The sequence below is a fragment of the Protopterus annectens genome, chromosome 11.part0 (assembly GCF_019279795.1).
Source record: "Protopterus annectens isolate FY-2018-M chromosome 11.part0, PAN1.0, whole genome shotgun sequence".
In the NCBI taxonomy this organism is placed as follows: domain Eukaryota; kingdom Metazoa; phylum Chordata; order Ceratodontiformes; family Protopteridae; genus Protopterus; species Protopterus annectens.
The window spans coordinates 283,763,528-283,786,214 of record NC_056745.1 but is presented as its reverse complement, the minus strand read 5'-3'; the positions used below and the strand labels follow the sequence as shown (position 1 = coordinate 283,786,214).

Here is a 22,687-nt window from a genome sequence, read left to right as displayed (position 1 = left end):
ATGAGGTCATTATTGATAAGCTTACCAGTTTAAATAATAACATCTTCATCACCTAACATATTGTAAATTGGCACACAAAGAATGAGAGGTGGTGGTATCTTCCATCTATAAGACTAGTTACTAGTGGGATGCCTCACAGCTCTCTACTGAATGCAATTCGTTTTGACATTTATTTTTCTTTTATGAAGGCAGACTTGCAAAGTTTCTAGCTGGCCACATTTATGGATAACTGCAAACTGTATGCCATAATTACTCCCAAGCAAACTCAGTTTCTTCAAGAGAGGCTGCATAAAATCAGCACTTGGTGTTCCAACCATAACATTAGACCAACCATAACATTAGACTTAAAACAAATATATTATGTTGTGGCATTTAGGAAACAAGTCTATTCCATTGATTATCACATAAACATAACACTGCTTAAAGTCAGTACTTGTCATTAAAGATCTAAGTACATTCATCAACAATAAACAGTACCTGTTATAGTAAGAAAGGCAGTCTTTTTATATTGCCTAGTTAATTACCAAAGGTGTCCTCTAGATACAGAAATGTTATAGTGCTCCAGTAATCCCCCTTTATTAGGCCAGCCATAGAAAATAAAACGCCATTTGGTATGTTCAATCCAAACATGTAATCCAACTTGAAAGACCTCATCATTTGGTAAAGAAGACAGTCAAAGGGCTTGGCTGAATTAATTACTCAGAGAGTCCAAAAAAAGCTCTCAATTTTTCAATGTCTCTTACAGTTTTCTGTTTAGAGATCTGTATCTTGCCTTTAAGTTATGAAAGACCTTTTCTTAGCATTTTTTCTTCTACAGAAACACTGGTAATGTTAAGTACATTCAGGACAAAGTTTTCATTCTACATTTTAACAAATAAGACTTAGATGGGCATTTATATTATTCAAATGATTCCCTACCTGTGGAACGAACTTCCTTTGTATGTTAAATGGTATAACTTTCAAATCTTGTCAGTTGGATGGGTTCCCATAAATTTACTTTCTATTAGCATTATGGTCTTCATCGAGAAGGAAGTTAAATCTATCAGCTATATTTCTAAAGGTGCATGGCTTGGCTTTATATAGCTAGTTAGATTACAGGATTAGCAGTATGGACGTCATCAAGAAGGAAGGTAAATCTATCAGCTATAATTCTAAAGGTGCATGGCTCGGCTTTATATAGTTATTTAGATCACCTGTTTAGTACTAACTGATGAAATTATAAAACAAAGTTTCATAGCTCGTGTCCACCAAGATTTAGTCTTGACCTTCAGTCGATTTTATATTACTTTGTTTATCTCCTACCTCCCAAATACTTGCTGGTTACTTGGTCATATTAAACTGCATATAGTATATTGTATTGGTTCTGGCCAATGGGTAATGTGCCTTTAAAATATGTGATGCAATATGGTTTGTGAGAATATTCCCACAGGAGTTAGGCAAACAGTATCTGTTAGTAAGATTGCTTATTAATGCTGTATAAAAAGAAGTGGCTTGGAGAGCTAGAATTAGGAAATTTGTTCCTCACCTGGAAGTTCAGAAGAGGTGAACTGGAACTTGCCCAGAAGATCTGATTTTTGTGGAGTGAGACAACCCAGATGAGGCTTACTTTTGGATTCTACTTGGAAGAATAATCTGGAATCTAGAACAACATGTTGGGTATGCTTGAAGCCTATAGTCTGGAACTTTTAAAGACGACGTGTGCCTGGAAGGGCTGTGAGAAGCTATACAATGAAAATAAACCATGGGTAATATTCTGTTTTGTTTTAAACAAAGAGGGCTGTTGTTTTGATTTTTTCCTGTGGTTCCGTGAAAAATAAATCTGTATTTATATAAGATGTGCCTCCAGCAATGTCTGCTTGAACTTTAAAACACACACACACACACACACTCACAAACACAAACACACACACACACTTACATTACCCATATCCTTATGCCAGGTCTTATCTGATTGGCTGAAAAGGTTTCAGAAAGAACCAGTTCATTTGCGCTGTTAAAAAGGAAGGGTCAGTACCTGCATATATGTGGAAAGTGTTTAGATTCATTATTTTTTTGGCAGTAAATGTAGGATCCCAAGGATGGCAGAGCAGAAAATGCGATTGTGAGTTAATACCGGGAAAAAAAATACCAGTTGTGTAGTAGTTCTGAAACAGTACGCAAGTCCAGTGCTGCACATCATGTCCTGAGGTTGATTACCACCACCCAGTGCAGTGACTTGCTGCTTAGATGAGTAACTTTTACCAAAACTTTAAAACATTTTCATCTAATAAATTGTCTCTATGTATGTATGTGTGTGGAGTGGTTGTAGTCTAGCTAGGTAAGAATGCATCTGACAGACTGTTCTTCATCTGGACTTCATGCAATTACATGGAAGTGAAAATAAGTGATGTAGTTGTATAAATGAAACTGGAAAATTCTGTATTGTTTTATACTGATAAACTGCTTCACAATTTAAACTTAGTTGATGTTGAGCATTACAAGTTATGTTTTTCTGTTAAAGCCATCTATTTTACAATTGTAGGTTTGAAGGAATGAACATTTAAAGAGTCACTGCTTAAAATCTTCATTATGCATGCTTTACATGGTGCTGAAACTCTGGCTTCTACATTGATGCAACTAAATCAAAATCAATGCAGCATTCATTATTTCAACAATACAGACAACACAAGTTCAGAAAGCGTGAGTCATTTGTATAAATGTTGAAGAAGCATTTCTTAAGTTGTAAATACAGTTTCCATCCTACCTATCTCTCTTAGGTACTCGCAACGGAGATGAAATTTTCAGATTTTGATACACTTTTATAAATATGATAGATTGGTGACATATCCTTACAGAAAGCAGTAATTGTATATACAAAACAGACATAATGCATCAAGTTGTACAAACTGACATTTATGACATAGAGAAATAGATTTTAGCATTACATAAACTGTAAGACAATGAAATTCAGTACAGTTTGGGTGTCATAATCACGCACTGAAATTGTGTTTTCTTGCAGAGAGAAGCACTGTATGTATATAGGCTTTTTCTCAAAATTCATTTAGTAGAAAATGAGGCAGAAGATGCTACTTGATCAGAGGGATTCTTGAGTTTGATACTGGGATGCGCCACTGGGGTTTAGAGCAGTAGGCTGCTCCTTCAGCCTCATTAACACAGTCAGTGGTATCCGTGTTACACTGGCTGCACTTGCAACCGGTGATCACTGCAAAATGATAGTATGGGTCTACATCAGGTGGGCAGCCCGGCACCTTCAGCTTCTTGTATACTATAGTGCTGTATGTGCAGATATTCTGAGACAGCAGGGACTTGGGTACTAGGGTCTTTACATTCAGGTCCTACAAAAAAAAAAAAAAAAAGTTACAGTTAGGAAGTAATTACACAATATATGTCAAACCATGTATGCCTTACTGCAGTCATTAGTATGTATTCAATAAATGCTATACATATATGTAAATTCAAAATCAATAGTTAAAAAATATATCTAGAAGAATTCAAACATCTGCACTTCAGAAATGCTAGTTCAGAAAGAAAATGTACTGCTCCAGTTATTTAACCTTGTGAGAAAAGTATATATCGTGATGCTAGGGTTGTGCTTGATTTTCTGTCAATGTTTGGATGCTGCCAGTAACTGCCATACCTTACAGGGACAATATACTGGCACTAATGAATGGCAGAAAGAAGCTGTACATCCTCCTCCAGTTTTTTCCTGCCACTCAAAAGCTTTAGCATTGACTGTGAGCGTATCTAACTGCTAGTACTTTCTTTTCATAAGAACATTTTGTCTCTTTTCTAGATTAATGCAGAAAAGCAGTCAGAGCCACTTTTTAGGAAATCCAGACATCATCAAGATTCCCAAATAAGACAGATATTCTATATGCACGTTTCACTTGGGTTCTGGTCGTGATTATATGAAAACATGCAGTTATGCTGCTAAAAATAAATCAATTAGTTTACATAATCTCTCCAGAGGTTCTTGATTCTTCCTTATTTTGTGTTGGTCACATTCTAATTTAAACATTTACATTGACCAGAATTCCATATTATCTTCCGGTAACTTGCTTCATTTTTCTCACCGTTGTCACTGTGAAATAATACCTTCTCATATCAGTTCTTAATATAGTTTTTTTTTTTTGGGTACCCAAATCCTTCGCTGCATACACCCTTTCTGTTTAAAATTCTACCATTCTTCCCTTTTGCATATTATGCATCCATACCATGCCCCTTCTCTTTCTCTGCATTTCCCCAAATGAAAATTGTTATCCCCAGTATCAAAGTCATCTGTAAGCTTAGCACATCACAAACTTTAATAGCAAGCCACCTTTGTATTGTTGCTTTTGTTTTGTGTTTTATTTTCATTTCATTGGCTTTATTTTGTCATTTTACCCTTTAGTTCAGTAATATGCATATTATAGGTCCTTAAAGTTTGAGTTTTACTTCCTGACTGTATCACCAGACACGAGCTGCTGCTCAGCTCTGCAGGCATTGGCTTTTGCATACTGCTCTACTTCATACTCTGTCTACCAACAGTGAGGTCTGCTCTATGACTGTGATCAAATGTGATTACATTCACCACTGTGTCCACACTCATTTGATAATGCCAGACACTGGACCTGATCTGATCCTACATCATTTTTCTCTTTGGAACCTAATGTGTGACCATCAGCATGCTTGAAATGAACATAGCATGCCGACTGAAAACTTGGGCAGTACTTGTGTGTTGTATTTAGTAAATAAATTAATCGTACTATATAGAAGTGCTATGATCATAACTAAGCTACAGAAGAGCAAGTCTGTGGCAACCAGAGGTCACTCACAGTTCATAGAAATTAACTGTCAAAGACAAGAACGACATTCTATTACATATGCTTTTAGCATCAACTCAGCTATGTTACTGGCTGTTACTTGATCATTCCTTACTACTGTGCTTAACCCATAGCATATAAAAATTAATAGAATACTTCAAATGATCAAAAATTAAAAACCTTCAGTAAAAAACAGTAAAGCCTTCCAGACCAAAAATATAAATCGTAACTTAACTAAAGGCCTGTAGAAATAAATGCAGCCTTGGGGATATCCTTAAAAAATATTGGGTGGAGTTCTCCAGGATATATTTAAACAGCCATTGGATGGCCTTCTCTAGGATACACTTAAACAACGATTGGGTGGACTTCTCTTAGTCTGAAGGAGTAATGAACATCAAGGAGCAGAACATGATTTGTATAACATTAAAAACTAAATGCTTTTAATTGCATCTTGTGAAACACTAACAGCCCTCACCACCATCAGCAGAATGAAGAGCCAGTAGAGGACCAACAGCTCTTTAAAGCTGACTTGGCTTGTTAAAACAGCAATATATTGGCTGGAGGGTAAAGCATAGTACAGGTAGAACCTATGTCCAAAAGCATTTTCTTACATCATAGTTCTGATTGGCTTGACTTTAAATATCACTGATTCTGGTCACCATGTCTTGTACAAATTCAGTTGTCATTTATTTAATGAAACCTGTCATTTATAATAACAATAATAGGTCAGTCTCCCCACTCCATTTTCAACCTTAAGTGTTTAGTAAACAAACAATAATAAATAATTTGCCGTTTTGTCTTTCTACTTTTAATTGCACACTGTTATTTAACTGGTAATCAGAGGAAAGCAATAATTTATGTAGTGTGTAATAAGCAGGTCTGACTGAAAAACCATTATTCCATCAAATCATATAAAATAATGATGTCATGCTACTAGCAAAAAGTAAAGAAGTATTTAGCTGTTCAGGGCACATTTAGTTACTTACCCTTGTAATACAATACCCAGAGCAGATAGTGGTATTGATCGCCACACAATATTTACATTCTTCCCGCTCTATGTAGTGCATTTGACGAGACATTGTGCACAGCAGATCTACAGTACCACAATGAAGTAACAGCAGCAGCAGAGCTGGTGATGCCCAACCCACACACTTCATTCTGCATCTACAACTAAAGAGGAAATAAAGAGATGAGAGTTGCAGTGCACTTAGGTCTCATAAATACATGGGCATTTCTGTACTTTTACTATGTAAATAGCTTATTAAATAATGACGTTTCAACTGAAACCCTTGGAAAATGAGCAACACACATTAATTAATCTCAAATGGAACTTGTTATGTAATTAGTTATTGCTATTTCAAGCACTGTAACTAGTAACATAAATACAGTTGTGTATATCATACCGGAGGAAACACATTCACTAGTCTACCTTATTTGCTTGTTCAAACCTAATATCCTTATCTCATATCCCTGTAAGGACCCCAAGAGTTATTTTCTGATATAGCCTCCCTGCTTCCCCTTTGTTCTTTCACGTTGTAGCCATGGAATTTGCTACACCATACTGCAGTCTACTTGGCAGTGGGATGCAGATAATTTCCTGTGTAGGTCAGTTGTATTTGATCATCAGTATTTTGGTGAAACAATACTCCTTTCTGAAACTTTCATCGGTGAACTATAGCAGACAATATTTCATGGGGAAATCTGCCAAAGACAATTTATTGTGAATCTCTGTCTGCCTCTGCTATGGAAAGGTCAGACAGTTGAATCAGTCCATCACTTACCCTACTGAAATACGTTAGCTACTGTGTCTCAAAAGAACACGTTGATGACTTCATCTGCAACTCCTTTAATTTTGTCCTAGATCTTGCATCACATAGACTGTTATTTTCTGTAAAGACTACATCTTTTTATAGCACTGCCCATATTCATGACCTCGAGAACCCCAAATAGCATATCAGGAAGAATAAATCAGAGGTCTGTAAAGAACTGTCTTCAGAAATATAGGCATCTTAATCTAAGTAGTTGCAGTACATTTAATACATTTGACTTGATTTCAGTATATAAATGCTTAGGTAATGGTTGATACCTATAGTCTCCAGTCTCTCTCTTGTTCCATGCATGTTTTGTTTATGGTGGCTTCCACATGTACTAATTTAGCCTTGTCTTATATAAATACCTAAATTGATTGACAGACTGCCAGACTGTTTTTCAAATCTGTGTTCTGTAGAGAACTGTATACTATAGTTTAGTTGTTTTATGCGTGGTCATCCTCTGGATATTATGAACCTCATTTTTGATTCATGTGAATATAAATGAACTGTGTCCAAGGATGTATAAACTTTATTCTGTATTGCCATTTTCATATATATGTGCAGTACCTCACATTTGTAGTAAACAGTATAGTGCAGATTGGGATATCAACATCAAAGTAGGCCCTTGTTGTCTTGTTTTGCATTTCTGCCTTTAACTTGTTTTCTTACCATGCCTAGTGAGTTTTTTTGTAGTAGATTAAATAATTCTCATTTTAATCAACATGTATGGTATGCCTGTTCCTTTTCTGGTACTCTGGGGCAATGGTCCCCCTAAAAAGGCTCATTAGATTCGATTGATATTGCATTCACTATCTGGAGCCTTTTTAACTGTTGTCCAATAAAGTCCTTACCTCAGTCAATTCTTCCAGCTCTTTTCTAATTATAATTTCACCAAATTGTCCACTATTATTAAGGTACCACCAGAGCAGTTGTTATTGCAACCATTTGTGATGTCACTTTGCTATAGGTCCAGGACAATTTTGCATTTTCTTTTTCTGAAACGCGCAAACAATGGAGTGGAAAACATAAACAGGGACTTGGAAAACTGGTTGAATTGCTGAAGTTATGGTAGCTTAGATTAAATAAGTATTAAGTAATAAATCAAAGGCACAAAAGCATATTAAAAAGCACTTTGTGAGGAGGTGGTATTAGCAGCAACAAACAGAATATGAAATGGGTACAGTGGTATTGGTGCCAAATACCTTAATTTGATACAGTCAGTGATAGTTAGTGATAACAAGATGGCACAGAGAATGACAGCCTCAGTTCAGTGCTCTCTAGTATTCTGTTTGTTTTTGTTTATTTGTCCTGTTGTTTGGTGTTCAACTGTAATTAAGTATACTCGTGAAGAATTATTGAATATTCAGCAATTCATTTTATTTCATGCAATTTGACACCACATTTTTCACAATTAAGGAATTTTTTGGACACCGTAGCTGGAGGAGCAGCAGCTGTCAGCAGCAAAGGTAGACACAGGCATCATAAAAGAGGGAAGCATACTGGTGCACTTGTTAAGCTGAGACAGAGAGGTTTTCGAATGGTACTTCCAAGTTTACATCTGGCAAACCTCTGCTCCCTGTACAATCAGATGGATGAACTGTTACTTCTCAATTGAACTCACAAGGATTTTTCACTTTCTTCTGTACTGTGTTTCACAGAAACCTGGCTAAATTAATACATTCTGGACTCCATGTTGCATCTGCTTGGCTTTCAACTTTACAGAGTGGATAGAGTATTGGAGACATCAAGGAAGAGTAAAGGAGGTGGAATCTGCTTTTATATCAATCAAGGCTGGTGTACTGATGTCACAATGTTAAGTAAAATGTGCTGCCCTGACAGAAATGTTTTGTGTTAATTGTAGACTTTTTTATTCACCGTGGGAGTTCTCTTCATTTATTTTGATTAGTGTTTACATTCCACCTCAAGCCTGTGTGAGGGTGGCACTGCAAAAACTGTCTGATCAAATAATGTGAAGAATTATCCAAACTGTCTTCTGATTATCTTGGTGGATTTTAATAAGGCAAATCACAGCCATGCACTTCCTAAATTTACACAGCATATAAAGTGTCCTACCAGAGAAAGGAACTTGGATCATTCTTGTACAGTATTAAAACATAAATTCATCAATGCTGCTTCGACACAATAAAGGCTGTCCAATAACCAAAATCATGAACCGTCTGTGTTATTCCAAATACGACCACGAGATTGTGAAAATAAAATAAATATTTATTTATACACTTGAATAAAGAAATACAAAGAAATGATTTGGCAACTTAGGTTAGATGCTTGTGGTAGTAAGGGACTTAATGACCACATTTCTATTAGTCCAGCATTAAAATTACTGGCAATGGACCCCAAGAGACACAAGTGACAAACAGAATAGGAAGTAGAATATAATACAAGAAAAACATTTTATAAATTAATTTTAACATGAACTTATTTAATCAGTTTTATTAATAATTTTATGAAGTCTTAATTTTTCATAATAGGATATAATTTATGTAATATTTATTATTCAATATTTTTGTATTTTAGGAATACTATTTATACTTACATTATTATATAAAAAATATGTATTTTCTGTAGCAGTTTAATTGTAGTAACTGTGATATTTCATGATAGTAACAGGATTTATGTTACTAGTGTTTTGTAAGATTTTTAGGGAACATATATACATATATTGTTGCATTGTTGACTACTCTCTATATTTTTTTAGTTAGTTTAATTACATGACAAAACATTTCATAGTGATATTTAAGTATTTGAATCGGTAATATGGTTCAGTATTTACAGTTTTTTTGTAGTTTTTTGGAATATGAGCATTTAGTCAGCCTCACTAAGAAAGTATAGTGTGTAAAACAATTATACAATTAATGATGTCAATTCTAGTAGACCAATGAGTGACAATTACTGGTTATAAAAGGATGGTAATTTATATGGTAACTGGATTCTGAAGAAGTCTCAGTATTGAGATGAAAGCGCTAAGTCCGTTACTTTATTTATTAATTGTGTTCGTTATTTGACTTTTATTCAAGTGTAAAAATAAATATTTATTTTATTTTCACAATATCGTGGTCGTATTTGGAATAACACAGACAGTTCATGATTTTGGTTATTGGACAGCCTTTATTGTGTCGGAGCAGCATTGATGAATTTTTGTTTTGGCGGTGGACATCAATTTTTTGGTTACCAGTATTAAAACATGCTTATTGTGCCATCCCCTGTGCAGCTTTAGGCTTTAATGACTACAGTCTGATACATTTGCTTCCTATCTATAAGAGAAAGTTAAAATCTGTTAAACATGTGATCAGCACAGTGAGAAGGCTGACTATTGAGGCAAAGCTTTGATTATACGTGTTGGAGTGTCTTTGAAGATTCTACTGCTAGCTTGCATGAACTGGCAGACACAGTAACATCTTATGTTAGCTTCAGTGAAGATATGTGTGTTTCCACTAAGACATGGTTAAAATTTAATGACAGCAAACCCTGGTTTATTGCTAAACTTAAGCAGCTTCATCAAGCCAAGGAAGATGCCTATAGAAATGGGGTTAGAACACTTTTTAGACAGGCAAGGAACACAATGATAAAAGAAATCAAAGTGGCTAAAAAGAACTATTCTGAAATGCTGAAAAAACAGTTTTTAGCCCATGATCCTTCATCAATGTGGAAAGGTCTAGAAAACATTACAAACTACAGGAAACCATCCCCCTACACTACAGCTAATTACCAGTTGGCTGATAACCTAAATGCATTTTACTGCAGCTTTGATAAGTCTGAGGCTACAAATGACACTGTCGCCAGCTATGTCAGTGTTCAGACTTATATGACTCTCTCTTCCACAAATTCTCACATTCAGCCTGCATTAATTATCTCTTAAGAGGATGTGTGTTGTTTTTTTTAAAAGACAACAAATTAAGAAAGCAGCTGGTCCAGGTGGAGTTTCACCCTCCTGTTTAAAAACCTGTGCTGAGCAACTGGCTCCTTTTTTACTTGGATTTTTAATAAATCATTAGAGCTGTGTGAAGTTCCCTTATGTTTCAAACAAGCCACAATCATTCCAGTTCCTAAAAATTCAGTATAACAGGACTGAATGACTACAGGCCTGTTGCTTTGACATCCGTGGTCATGAAGACTTTTGAGAGGCTGGTGTTAGCTCACTTGAAGGATATTACAGCTCAATCATTGGACCCCCTTCAGTTTGCTTATTGAGGGAACTGGTCAGTGGATGTTGCAGTTAATATGGGCCTGCACTATATCTTGCAACATCTTGACAACCCAGGGACAGATGCAAGGATTCTGTTTGCGGACTTCAGCTTTACATTTAATACAATAATTCTGGAACTTCTTCACTTGAAACTCTCCCAGCTTTCCGTTCCTGTTTCCACCTGTCAGTGGCTCACAAATTTTCTAATCAATAGAAAACAGCATCTGAAACTGGAGAAATTTACGAACCTCTCCCAGCTTTCCATTCCTGTTTTTACCTGTCAATGGATCACCAATTTTCTAACCAATAGGAAACAGCAGGTGAAAGTGGGGAAATTTATATCTAGCTATCGCATGATCAATGCAGGTGCCCCCCAGGGATGTGTGCTCTCCCTACTGCTATTCTCCCTCTACACTAATGACTGCACCTCTAAGGACCCCTCTGTCAAACTTATTAAATATGCAAACAATGCAACTATCATCAGTCTCATCAGGAATGGTGATGAGTTTGCATACAGATAGGAGGTTAAGCAGCTGGCCCCTTTGGTGTAGTCAGAATAATCTGGAGCTGAACACTCTTAAAACTGTGGAGATGACAGTGGACTTTAGGAGTGGTACTACAATATTATCCCCCTTCTTTATATTTACTACTGCTGTCAGTTGTGGAATCCTTCAAGTTTTTGGGATCTATAATCACCCGGGACTTGAAGTGAGAGACCACTGTAGGGTCCAGCATAAAAAAGGCACAACAGTGAATGTATTTTTTGCGACAGCTGAGGAAGTTCAACATCCCACAGGAGCTGCAATTCAGTTCTATGCAGCAGTCATTGAGTCTGTTCTCATCTCATCCATAACTGTGTAGTTTGGATCTCTGTCTAATCATGACATAAATAGGTCACATTGAATAGTCAGGTCTGTCTGCCGAAAATATCATTGGTGCTAGTTTACCCTCCTTACAGGACCTGTACTATTCCAGAGTCATGAAAAGGGCAGGGAAAATCATCACCGACCCTTCACATCCAGGCCACCATCTTTTTGAACTATTACCATCAGCCAGGCATTATAGACTAATAAGCACCAAAGTAAGCCGATATAAGAACAGTTTTTCCCCCACAGGCCATCATGTTCATAAACAGTTAACTTAGCTTATTAGGTTGGGGTATTCTTTTCCCAAGCCTCCGAGGATTCCGCAGTACTGTTTGTATATTGTTAATACTTGTTTGTTTCAGAGTTTATTTCAGTACTTCTTCCACTGAGTTGCACTTTGCACCTTGTATGCATATGTATATGTAAATTTTTTGTCTTTTTTTAATAGTTGTATGTATGTCGTTTATGTAATTCATACTTGGAAAGTCACTGAAACCAGAGTCAAATTCCTTGTATGTGCGCATACTTGGTCAATAAATGTGATTCTGATTCTGATTCTAATTCTGATAGATTGTAGTAAAAGAGGTATGATGTTACTGAGGTGAAAAGCAAGAATCAGAGAGTGTAACTGGTACAAAATAAAATCCCTTTTGTAGTCAGTGAGGCCCTATCTAGAATACTATATGCATGTCTGAAGAAATCACCATTGCTGGGAAAGAACTGCTTAATAAATAGGCGGCTAGGTGGTACTAAGATATGTTAGCTGGCATTTTGTTCAGCAGCCATTGGTTGATACACACTTGACTGTTTTCAAATTATGGTTCAACTAGGAAGGGAGAGGGTCACTGCAAGGTAGAATTTCTCCTTGTGCAAGAGTTCCAATTAATCTGGGATTAGTTATATTTAAGTCAGGGCCATAAACTCGTGTGTGTGTGTGTGTGTGTGTGTGTGTGTGTATATCTATATATACTTATGTGTGAATGTGTTCATGTCTTATATTGATTTGTACTACATGCATCCGTCAACACCAAGCTGGCTTTTATTGATTTCTTTATTTAAGCAGAGACATATGAACCATACACAACAAAGTGGCTACATCTGTGTGTGTTTCTGTCTGTATATTTGTTTGTCTTGGGGGTTGTAATAATTTGCACTGTACCACACCTGACAGAAATTAGTTAAATATATTACAGTTATTATTTATTCATTTCTTCATTTAGTCACAATCAAACATCTGAGCTTTATATATGTGTTTCTATATATGTGTGAGTAATTGGGTGTCTGTGCCACTGTATCTGTTTATGTTTGTACATATGTATATATCTATGTGTGAGTACATGCACATATGTGTTTTCATGTAGACATTCATATATATATATATATATATATATATATATATATATATATATATATATGTATTTTGGTTCACGGGATCTGTCTAATAGTTCCCCTTTCTGCACCTAGTTGACAAATGTTCTTCCACTGGGGTGAGAGTCAGATGTTAGAGAATCAGCCAATCTATTGATATTGTCAACTGTCCTATTCCCATGCACATGACAGCCCCAAAAGGTCCACTTTAACTGGCTCTGGACGTGCATATAGACTTTTGTGCATGTGCAACCTCTCAGCCAAGAAACACACTGCTTGCAGCATGGGCACTTCTAGGCTCTTCATGCTGTTGCAGCTTGAGTGCTCTAGGCTCTTCATGCTGCAGTGATATACTAGCATTTCTGCAGGTGTCATCAGTGCAGTGAACCAAGCTGTTTCTCTTACCCATGATAGGACAGTCAGCATCAGCCATTCACTCTCATCCTCCCCAACCTGATTCCTCCAGATCCTGTCCGTGTAGTCAAACATGGATCATCTGGGATGCAGTCAGAGTTTTATCCTTCTGCACCATGGTACTGGGCTGCATGACACATATTTTTGTTGCAAAAAACTTCTTCCAACAGCAATACACATCCTACACCTGCTTGAAACATTAGGTAAGAGGTACTATAACTATATATATAAAACACACACACACTATATATATATATATATATAGCTGGTCAAACAACTTGCAACACCTAGCATCAACACATTCTGTGCATACTCCAGAGATTACCCTGGAGAACCAACTGCAGGTATTTTTTAGGGGTCAAGCTCCCAAGCATCCTCCACACCCCTGGTAATTATATATACAAACTCCAAGATCACACAAACCCGAGGTGAAAGGGAATATTCCCCTACCACAGGACTGTCAATCTTGCACACCTGCCAACCATTTGTTTGAGTTCACCAAATGGTGTTGGCCAAACAGATGATGTTGCTGATCACTCAACCAGCTGCCGTAAACCTATATATATATATATATATATATATATATATATATATATGTGTGTGTGTGTGTGTGCATATGTGTGTATATATATATATATATATATATATATATATGTGTGTATTATAAAGCAAAACAGAATAATTTAACATATAGGTTCATATAGTGTCCATTTTCTAAGTGTAATAATGCCTTCCAGGGTGAGGTGAACATTACAAGGAAATAACATACCTTCCAGGGGTGGAGAGGCCATCCTCCTGTAGTCCTGAACATCACAACACTTCTGGGTGGTCTATTATTTTCCCTCTAACAACCACCATGATGGACAAATTTCTTGGTTAAAGTCACCATACATAACATGTGGTATATTGCAAAAACAGTTTTTCAAAAAACACTCAACATTTCAACCTGAATATGCAAATCTGTGATTAGAAGATGAATATTTGTTGTTGAAATAAGTGCTTTTTGCAGTGTGAGCACCTCTTGTATACCTGCTCCCCCTTTGTTACTTAATATAATCACCTCTGCTGTAACCACTGATTTTGCAGTATCCTTTTTTCAGCAGTGAAACACCTTTCTTGACTTTATAGGATTTGAACACTTTGCCAGAGGAATCAAATCAAATTTGCACTCTAGGTACATAACTGTTTTCCTTGAAATAAAGTATAGATGTGTTGTGTTTACAGAGACTTTTATAACAAATAATGCTATAAAATAATAAACAAATATCCCCCTTATTATTATTATTAATATGGAATCTCTATCCCTATCATGAACGTTATATTAAAACTATAGTCAGAAGTAGAGCAAGTGAAAGGACACATAATAGAACTTACTAGGATACATAGCTATATCATTCTTATGGCAAACTTGAATTAATGCAACTTCAGTATTAGGACTATAAGGGACTATTTGAAAACTTTCATACCAGCCAGCTCCTTTCATGCTGTCACTGATATGGACATCAGCATTAGTATTTTACTCTAATCACTTTGCAGCCATCACTCATTCATTGATTCATTCATTTTCTCTTACCCATTTTTCATTTATGATTCATGATACAAATGGAGGCAGTTCATTTTGCTGTAAGCAATGACTATATTGTATGAGACAAATGCTTAAATGCAATCTTGAGAACTGATACATGTGTTCACATCTTCCAGCTTGTGTAGTTACATATTGCAATAATTTTTTTGATGTTGTATGTCTGAGTGTAAAAAATAAAATTCCCTTCAAAATAATTCTTTAAAATGTATTCCTTGAAATATTTCTACTTTGAAAAAAGAAAAGAAAAAAGTCCCTTAAATATAAAAATATGAGATTACACAGCCTTGAAAACAAGGGGAATGCCCAGTTTGGTAAAAAAGAAAGTGTCCCCACTTGTGTGTTGCAGTGCATCCCTGCTGAAGATTATCATTCACAGAACTGCTGATTTAAATTTTTTAATTTCAAGGATCATTATTTCTGGATTCAAAGATTTATATAAATCATCTTCAACAACAAAATGTAAGTGAAGAAGGTAGACAGAATTGGAGAAGGTTCAAGAATAGATGAAACATTGGCTAGATAATGCAACACACAAGGCCATAGTAAACAGAGCTCATTTGGAATGAAAGGTAAATAATTGGAGTACCACCACAGGAATCAGTACATGGTTATTCTCCTTCAATGGCTTTCTAAGTGACATTGCAGAAGATTTTGGAATTAACAGTTTGCATTTGTTTTTATTTTTGCTGGGGCTCAAACAGAAATGTGTACAAAGAATCAGAAAAGCTGTTCCAGGAAGGATATGCATTGGAGGGAAAACAAAATCTAACACAAAATGAGAAATGGACCCAAAATAGTAATTTAGGATGACCAAAATGCAAGCACACAACATGACAGAACTGCAAAGAAGGTAATAAGACAATAATGATATATAATAAGGCAGTATCAGTTAAAATTTAAACCGGTATCTTTTTATTTAGGTAGCTGGTAAGTCCCCCATATAATTGTTAGGCTAAGTTCTAGATATATTACTAATACAGGGATCTAGATAGAAGAAAGGTAGTGTTAAGGAAGACAACAGAAATTGTACACTGCCATGTGCCAAAAGTCATACAAACAGAGACTAGAAAAGGCTGACACATATAGTCTTCAGCAATGGAGATGGAGAGTGATATGAAAAAAAACCATTAAGCATTTCAAGGGAATCTACAAATTCTGAATGGGAACAGTCATTTGAAAGACATGCTTCAGACTGACAGGATAGTAAAATACAAGGTGGATGGCCTAGGGAAGATATGTGGAAGTATTATTTCACAGAAAGAATGTTCATGTTTGAAGATGTTCCAGATATTGCTTCATTGCACAATCTATCATTCCAGCTTAGCTTAGTTTTTTTCTAGAGCAACCTTGCCTCAACTTTGGCTAGCAGTGCAAATCAATGAATGAAGTAAAAAGCTGTAAATGAGATAAATTGTGCTTAGTTTTTATATTTACTATATCAGCCTGCATACAACACAGGGTCCATCTTATTATTTTGAGTACCTTTTTGTGATCCTTGGAATGCTGAGACTGAAAGTTTGATTTTGAGTGAACTATACACTGTGTCTGAGGTTGTTGTATCCAGGAGTATTCCCCTTATTTACAGGTACATTGATTTTGGAGTTTCTGTCTCTCTCTCTCTCTCTCTATATATATATATATATATTTAGGTCTACCTTATTTTGTCGAAATGCCAAAACATCGAATGTTACTTCATTGACACTCAGAGTATTGAAGCCACACTTCACTGCCTCACCAGAACTAGGAAGACTTTCCCACGGTAAGTAACTGGTTGTATGGACATTCAATTTTGCCCTTTTCCTTTGATCTCGGAGTTGGTATATTTAGTTGTGGGGGGGCAACCCCCCACATTGGTGGGTGTGGAGGGCATAGCCCCCCACCTAGGTGGGTTAGGGATGGTGCGGTTTTGGTTTATTAGTTTTTTGGCTAAGTGGTTGCTTACCATGGGAAAGTCTTCATAGTTCTGGTGAGTCGATGATATGTGGCTTCAATATTATGAGCATTGATGAAGTGGCATTCATTGTTTTGGCATTTCAACAAAATAAGGTAAATCCATATATTTAAATGTGTGTGTGTGTGTGTGTGTGTGTGTGTGTGTGTGTGTGTGTGTGTGTGTGTGTGTGTGTGTGAGTATATATATATATATATATGTGTGTATCTCTCTCTCTCTCTCTCTATATATATATATATATATTATATATAGTAGCCCCCTCCATGCCAGGGGGTTGCTAGGTGGAATAAAAATGCCCTACAAAAGTGCATAAATGCATTTTAAAACTACTTGTGAGTTTCAAATGTGGATAATCAACATTTAGGACTTGCAGTATTGTATGACACTAATTTTACTGTTGCAGTTTTAATAGGGAAACTGCAGAAAGACTCTTAGACAAAACAAAGCTTCTAGGTCACTCCTGAAAACAAGTAAACAGAAAATAAGCTTTAAACACTTGAAGACTAAATAAGTAAAATGAACAAACTGTCAGCACCACTAAAATGTTGATTTTTTTTTTCTGTCATTAATATCAAGATGGATATGGATTTGATTTGCAGAACCACTCTTTACACAACATTATATTCATGCTTGCATCAGTTTTATATTTTTCTTGACATATGTATTCCAAACTACACAGTACTCTAAATGGTCCTACACACACACATACACACACACACACACACACACACACACACACACACACACACACACTTTCTGTGGTCTGGCTAGAAATTAGCTGCCATTCTTGTTCCCCTTAAGAAATCAAAATTTGTCTGTCAGGCAAAAGATGTGATGATGCCAATAAATTATACCTTAGTGTTTGATTGCTTTTAGAACCAGATAATTTAAAATTGTGATTGAAACCCGGCCAGAGGTAGCTGGGATTAAAAAGCAATCATGCTTCATAATGCCTCTGTATAAAGCATGTAAGACACTGACTTCTCCATAATATACACTGTCCTAGTCTCCAAACAATACATGAACATATTAAAAAACTAGGTGAACTGACAGTATTTTTTGTATATTTTGAGGTGTCAGTATCTACTTGATCTTGTAACATGTTTGTTTCTGTATCCCATTCTGTACCTTTCATTTGATCTGATGTGGAAAGAACCACGGACAGTGTCAATCCAGTCACTATCATATGTAAAGAGAATGTCCTCATCTGGGCAAGACATGCATGATGTATGTTGTCATAGTGCAGGAAGTCCCCAAAGTGGAGTTGTCATCATGTCCCCAAGCCTACGGTTACTAACCCTTTGCATGATGAACTATCCCCTAATCTACAAAAGGGCTCGCTATTGAAATACCAGGATGAGCAATGCTGAGTCCTGGCACATAGAAAAAAAAGGGCTGAAAATGCAGAAGAGTGAATACTGATCATCACTCTATTCATTTAACTTGTTCACCCCGCAACCCCCAAATGTATATACAAAAAGGCAATATTCTGAGAAATGACAATCTCAGATTTAGTTCTTGTTTTCAGCAATTTGGTATTCTCATTATGGGACTTGGCATTAGGAGTCATGTTATTTAAATAGTAACTCAACAAACGGGTTCCTTTTACAGTGGGAGTAGCCTACATGTTCTGGCAGAAAAGCAGGAGATGGCCAGTAAGTCTTCCGTCCTCTGCCATTTTATCTGTTATCTGCACTGTTAGCCAGACTTAAACAATTAACAATATTCCTGTGACATCCAGTCAGCCAGATTAGTAGCATGTTTAAAGCAGTGTTCATTACAATCAAATATGCATTATTCATTATATTATGTCTAGTTGAGCTTGATTGAAAGATAGGTAAGGGCAGTGACCAGGCTGTATATACTTTTAGGTCTTTTACAGCTGCTGATATGGAGTTATTTAGGGATAGGGACAAAAGATTCTGGTAATAGCAGACAGAAGAACAATATGGTAAACTGCTAAGGGGGCTTCATGTCAACTAAATATGATTTCTACAAAAGTAAATGGATGACTTGAGCTAAAGCTAAACATATATGTACTTTAAAATTAAAAAAAAATTGGAGAAATCTCTCACTGAGTATTACACTGGTAAAAAAAAAAAGTTACCATAAATAGACTGTCATCTAACTTAATCATTATATACTTAAACATGAGAAACTCATGCCAAATTTTAGTTGTCACTACAGTGGAGAAAAAAAAATCACACAGAAAATGTATTTTTCCTAATTAAGTAGACTGCTATAAAATTATTCCAAAGCAAATGTTTAATTATTTGATCGATGCAGTAATTGATGTCAAAGATAACTACGCAGTTAACTCAGTATAAACAGTGCTGAAGATCAAACAACATGCTTCCACTATGAATTGTCAAACACCAAAGCTCCAAGTATTTCAAACACTACTCCTAATGTCCAAAATACAGAACGGTGAAAAACTTAACTGCATGCGTTTTTTTCAGGGGACAGGTCCCACAGTACCCCTTCAATGGAGGGTCAAGCACAGCATGAACGTATACCAACTCAATGGTCACACTAACTCAAAGAAGGGGGAAATCTCCCAAAAAGGGAGTCAGTGCCAGTGTACACTTAGAAATCGCACCAACAATTAATTCCTATGGAAAACAGCAATTGATGTTTTGCTCCTTGGTGTTCTGTGCCTCTCGCAAGTGAAGGTCATGGAATTACACTTTGTGTACCTGAATATCCCAAATAACATGCTTCCGTCTAAGGAGTAGGGCATCCCCAATATCTTAGAAAACATTAAAGCTATAATCTAAATGCCTTATATAATGTTATACACTATTTGTTTACTTGATGAGTGGATAAAAAAATTACAGATATTATCTAAATGCCTAATATAATATTATACTTATTTGTTCATTTGGTAAATGAATAAATATGTTGTTCTTTGCAGACTTTCTTTAATCGTAAGTACAAACAAAAAAGTACAACATTCAAAGTATGAAATTTACAGCAAAAGGCAACATATGCATCCAATATTAAAAGTGAGTTACTTCTAGGAGTAAATGAAAACAAACAACAGATTTATTCAACCAATACTAAATAATTTACATTTAGAGCAAATCTGACCATCGAAAATAAAGTATAAAAATATATGTTCTGCACCATGTAAACTACATGAAACAGGAGACTGATTTACAGTGGTTGGAAAAAGTGCATTTATATTTTACAATTTATTTTGTAGATGCCAATTAATATTGTGTAAATATAAACAGTAACAGGCTATACACTTATATGAAATATAATTGTTGAAAAGCTGTTTGAATGTAGCTTAAGTCAGTTAACATTTGTACCCTTATAGACACAGTCAGTAATGAAAGCTTCAGAATAATGTTCTGAATGTAAAATGTTATATCCTTTTTGTAAAAACTCAATGATCTTTGCTAAAATTTCAAAATATAACTACATGCACAACAAATAATCCCCACATATTAGCTACTTGCTGTAAACTATTAAAAAATCACACTAAGTTACTTGTAAGAATAATATAAGACTTACAGAGGAATAGTATACCTGTTAAGTGATTCTGTAGTCCTCTCTTAAATGTTCTTGCCAGAAAATGTGTGACAGGCATTTTATACCTTCTCTTAACCATCTTATCTCTTCAAAAGGGATCTGGTTAAATGCTAAGCTTTGCTGTCTTACATCCATCTCTGTTGTTTTTCTAAGTAATGATGTTATGTTTTGACCTGATTCACATTAAATTAATAATGCAGTTTTGTTCTGCTGTACAATGTGTAGGCAGAGTTTGACTTCATAACCTTTTGAACTAATGAACTATCTGGTTTTGAAATTCATTGAGCATTTGTGGATATAATGTGTATTAATAATTGAAATGCTTTTCTGGTGCATTTGTGCTGTTGTACTAATGTAGGTAACCAATTGACAAGCCTTATTTATAATAAAATATTTTCAACAGGACCTCTAAATCCCATGTTTAATGTTTGCAACTATAAAACATTGCACTGTTCATCCACTGCACTTATTTTTAGCGCAGGATCTATTTTTTTTTACAATGAATATAGATGAGAAAATAACTCCATATTTGAGACAGACACAGTAATTATTTGCTTAATCGTTCTACACCAAATCCTTAATCTACGTATTCCATGAAACCTTTTATTTGCTGAAAATCATAAATAGATATATAGATGGATTTACTGATGCTGAGCTCACACAATAATGGGGAAGAGAAGTAACTTTCTTAATCTCAGTGTTTACTGATCTCACAGTAACACACTGCCAAAACAGCACAAAACAGTGATGAAACTTGAATCGATTAAGCCAGACAGCAATTCATTTTTCATCAATACAAGCAGTTCGCCAATGTCATAGAACATGTGTGTGTGTGTGTGTGTGTGTGTGTGTGTGTGTGTGTGTGTGTGTGGCTGCCATTTAAGTGGCTGGCATCTTCTTTCGTTGACAAGTTTGTGTAGGTGTAAAAAGAGCAGCAACACAAATATGTGGCTGTGCATTTGTATGAATCACATTTGGGGGAATTCAGGTTTTAAATGAAGTAGGTATTTAGTGGTCTGCAGGAAAATGAATGTTTGACTGAAAAGGTGGTAGTTGTGAAAATGTACAAGATCACAATACAACCTTCAATGTGTATGTGTCAGTCATCATGGGTTAGAATTAGAGTTGAGATAAATAAGAGGCTAGATTTAGTATTGTCTTGTTTGGAAATGTGTGTATTCTATGTCCTTTTCTCTTATGCAGTAGTCATACTATTAGTAAAAGGATTTTTAGCAATGTAACATGTAGGACTAGGATTATGGTCATGGGCGGGGTTAGCACACATGAGTAAGGTGATGTGGTGGGGTCAAGGCTGGCCACCTTTAATCATTTGGGCAAACCCTACCTCTATATATTACATTATTAAAAACAATTTCCCTAACAGTATCACTATTCAGACTATGCTCGATCTGGGTTGTGTAGTGGTGGTTTACTGATAGTAGGAGAGAAGTTTTCAATATTTTGTGATTCGCTCATTTCGTATGTCACATATTTGTATAGTTGCTTGTTTTTGCTCTTTCATTTGTGCATCAATCATTTGTATTGTTGACCAATGATGAAATAATCTTATATATATATATATATATATATATATATATATATATATATATATATGTATATGTGTGTGTGTGTGTGTGTGTGTGTGTGTGTGTGTGTGTGTATATATATATATATATATATATATATATATATATATATATATGTGTGTGTGTGTGGGGGTGGGTGTGTGTGTGTGTGTATATATATATATATATATATATATATATATATACATGTATATGTATATGTGTGTGTGTGTGTGTGTGTGTGTGTATGTGTGTTGTGTATTTATATATAAATATACATGCGTATATAGCTTCAGTTGAGGATATCGAATGGTTGTTTGGTTGACAGAGGATTGGTCAGCACTGTTTGGTCAACTTCTCTTTGTCAGCTGTTTAAATGTGGTGACTTGTCCCACTGTAGGACCTATAGTAGAACCCGTCCCAGAGTTTTGTGAATTCAAAATTTGATGGGATCTGTCTGATATAGTGGATGTTCACTGTTTGGTTTGTGGATATGTGCAAATTATCTTAATATACTTATAGATAGATAGATAGATAGATAGATAGATAGATAGATAGATAGATAGATAGATGGACAGACAGAT

The 22,687-nt window shown here is 35.6% G+C and overlaps 1 protein-coding gene across 2 annotated transcripts; it reads right to left on the bottom strand.

The window, feature by feature from the left end:
* Positions 1–2,871: 2,871 nt before the first annotated feature.
* Positions 2,872–20,619, bottom strand: LOC122815339 (thyrotropin subunit beta-like). Of its 2 annotated transcripts, none has more exons than XM_044087774.1 (3): positions 20,536–20,619; positions 5,789–5,972; positions 2,872–3,335 (listed from the first exon to the last, which is right to left on the bottom strand). In XM_044087774.1, the coding sequence occupies exons 2-3, from the start codon at positions 5,957–5,959 to the stop codon at positions 3,066–3,068; spliced, it is 441 nt and encodes a 146-aa protein (XP_043943709.1). In that variant the 5' UTR covers positions 5,960–5,972; positions 20,536–20,619; the 3' UTR covers positions 2,872–3,065. The 2 variants fall into 2 exon arrangements, with proteins under 2 accessions (XP_043943709.1, XP_043943710.1); XM_044087775.1 differs by having other exon boundaries at positions 20,521–20,601.
* Between the last annotated feature and the right edge of the window lie 2,068 nt (positions 20,620–22,687).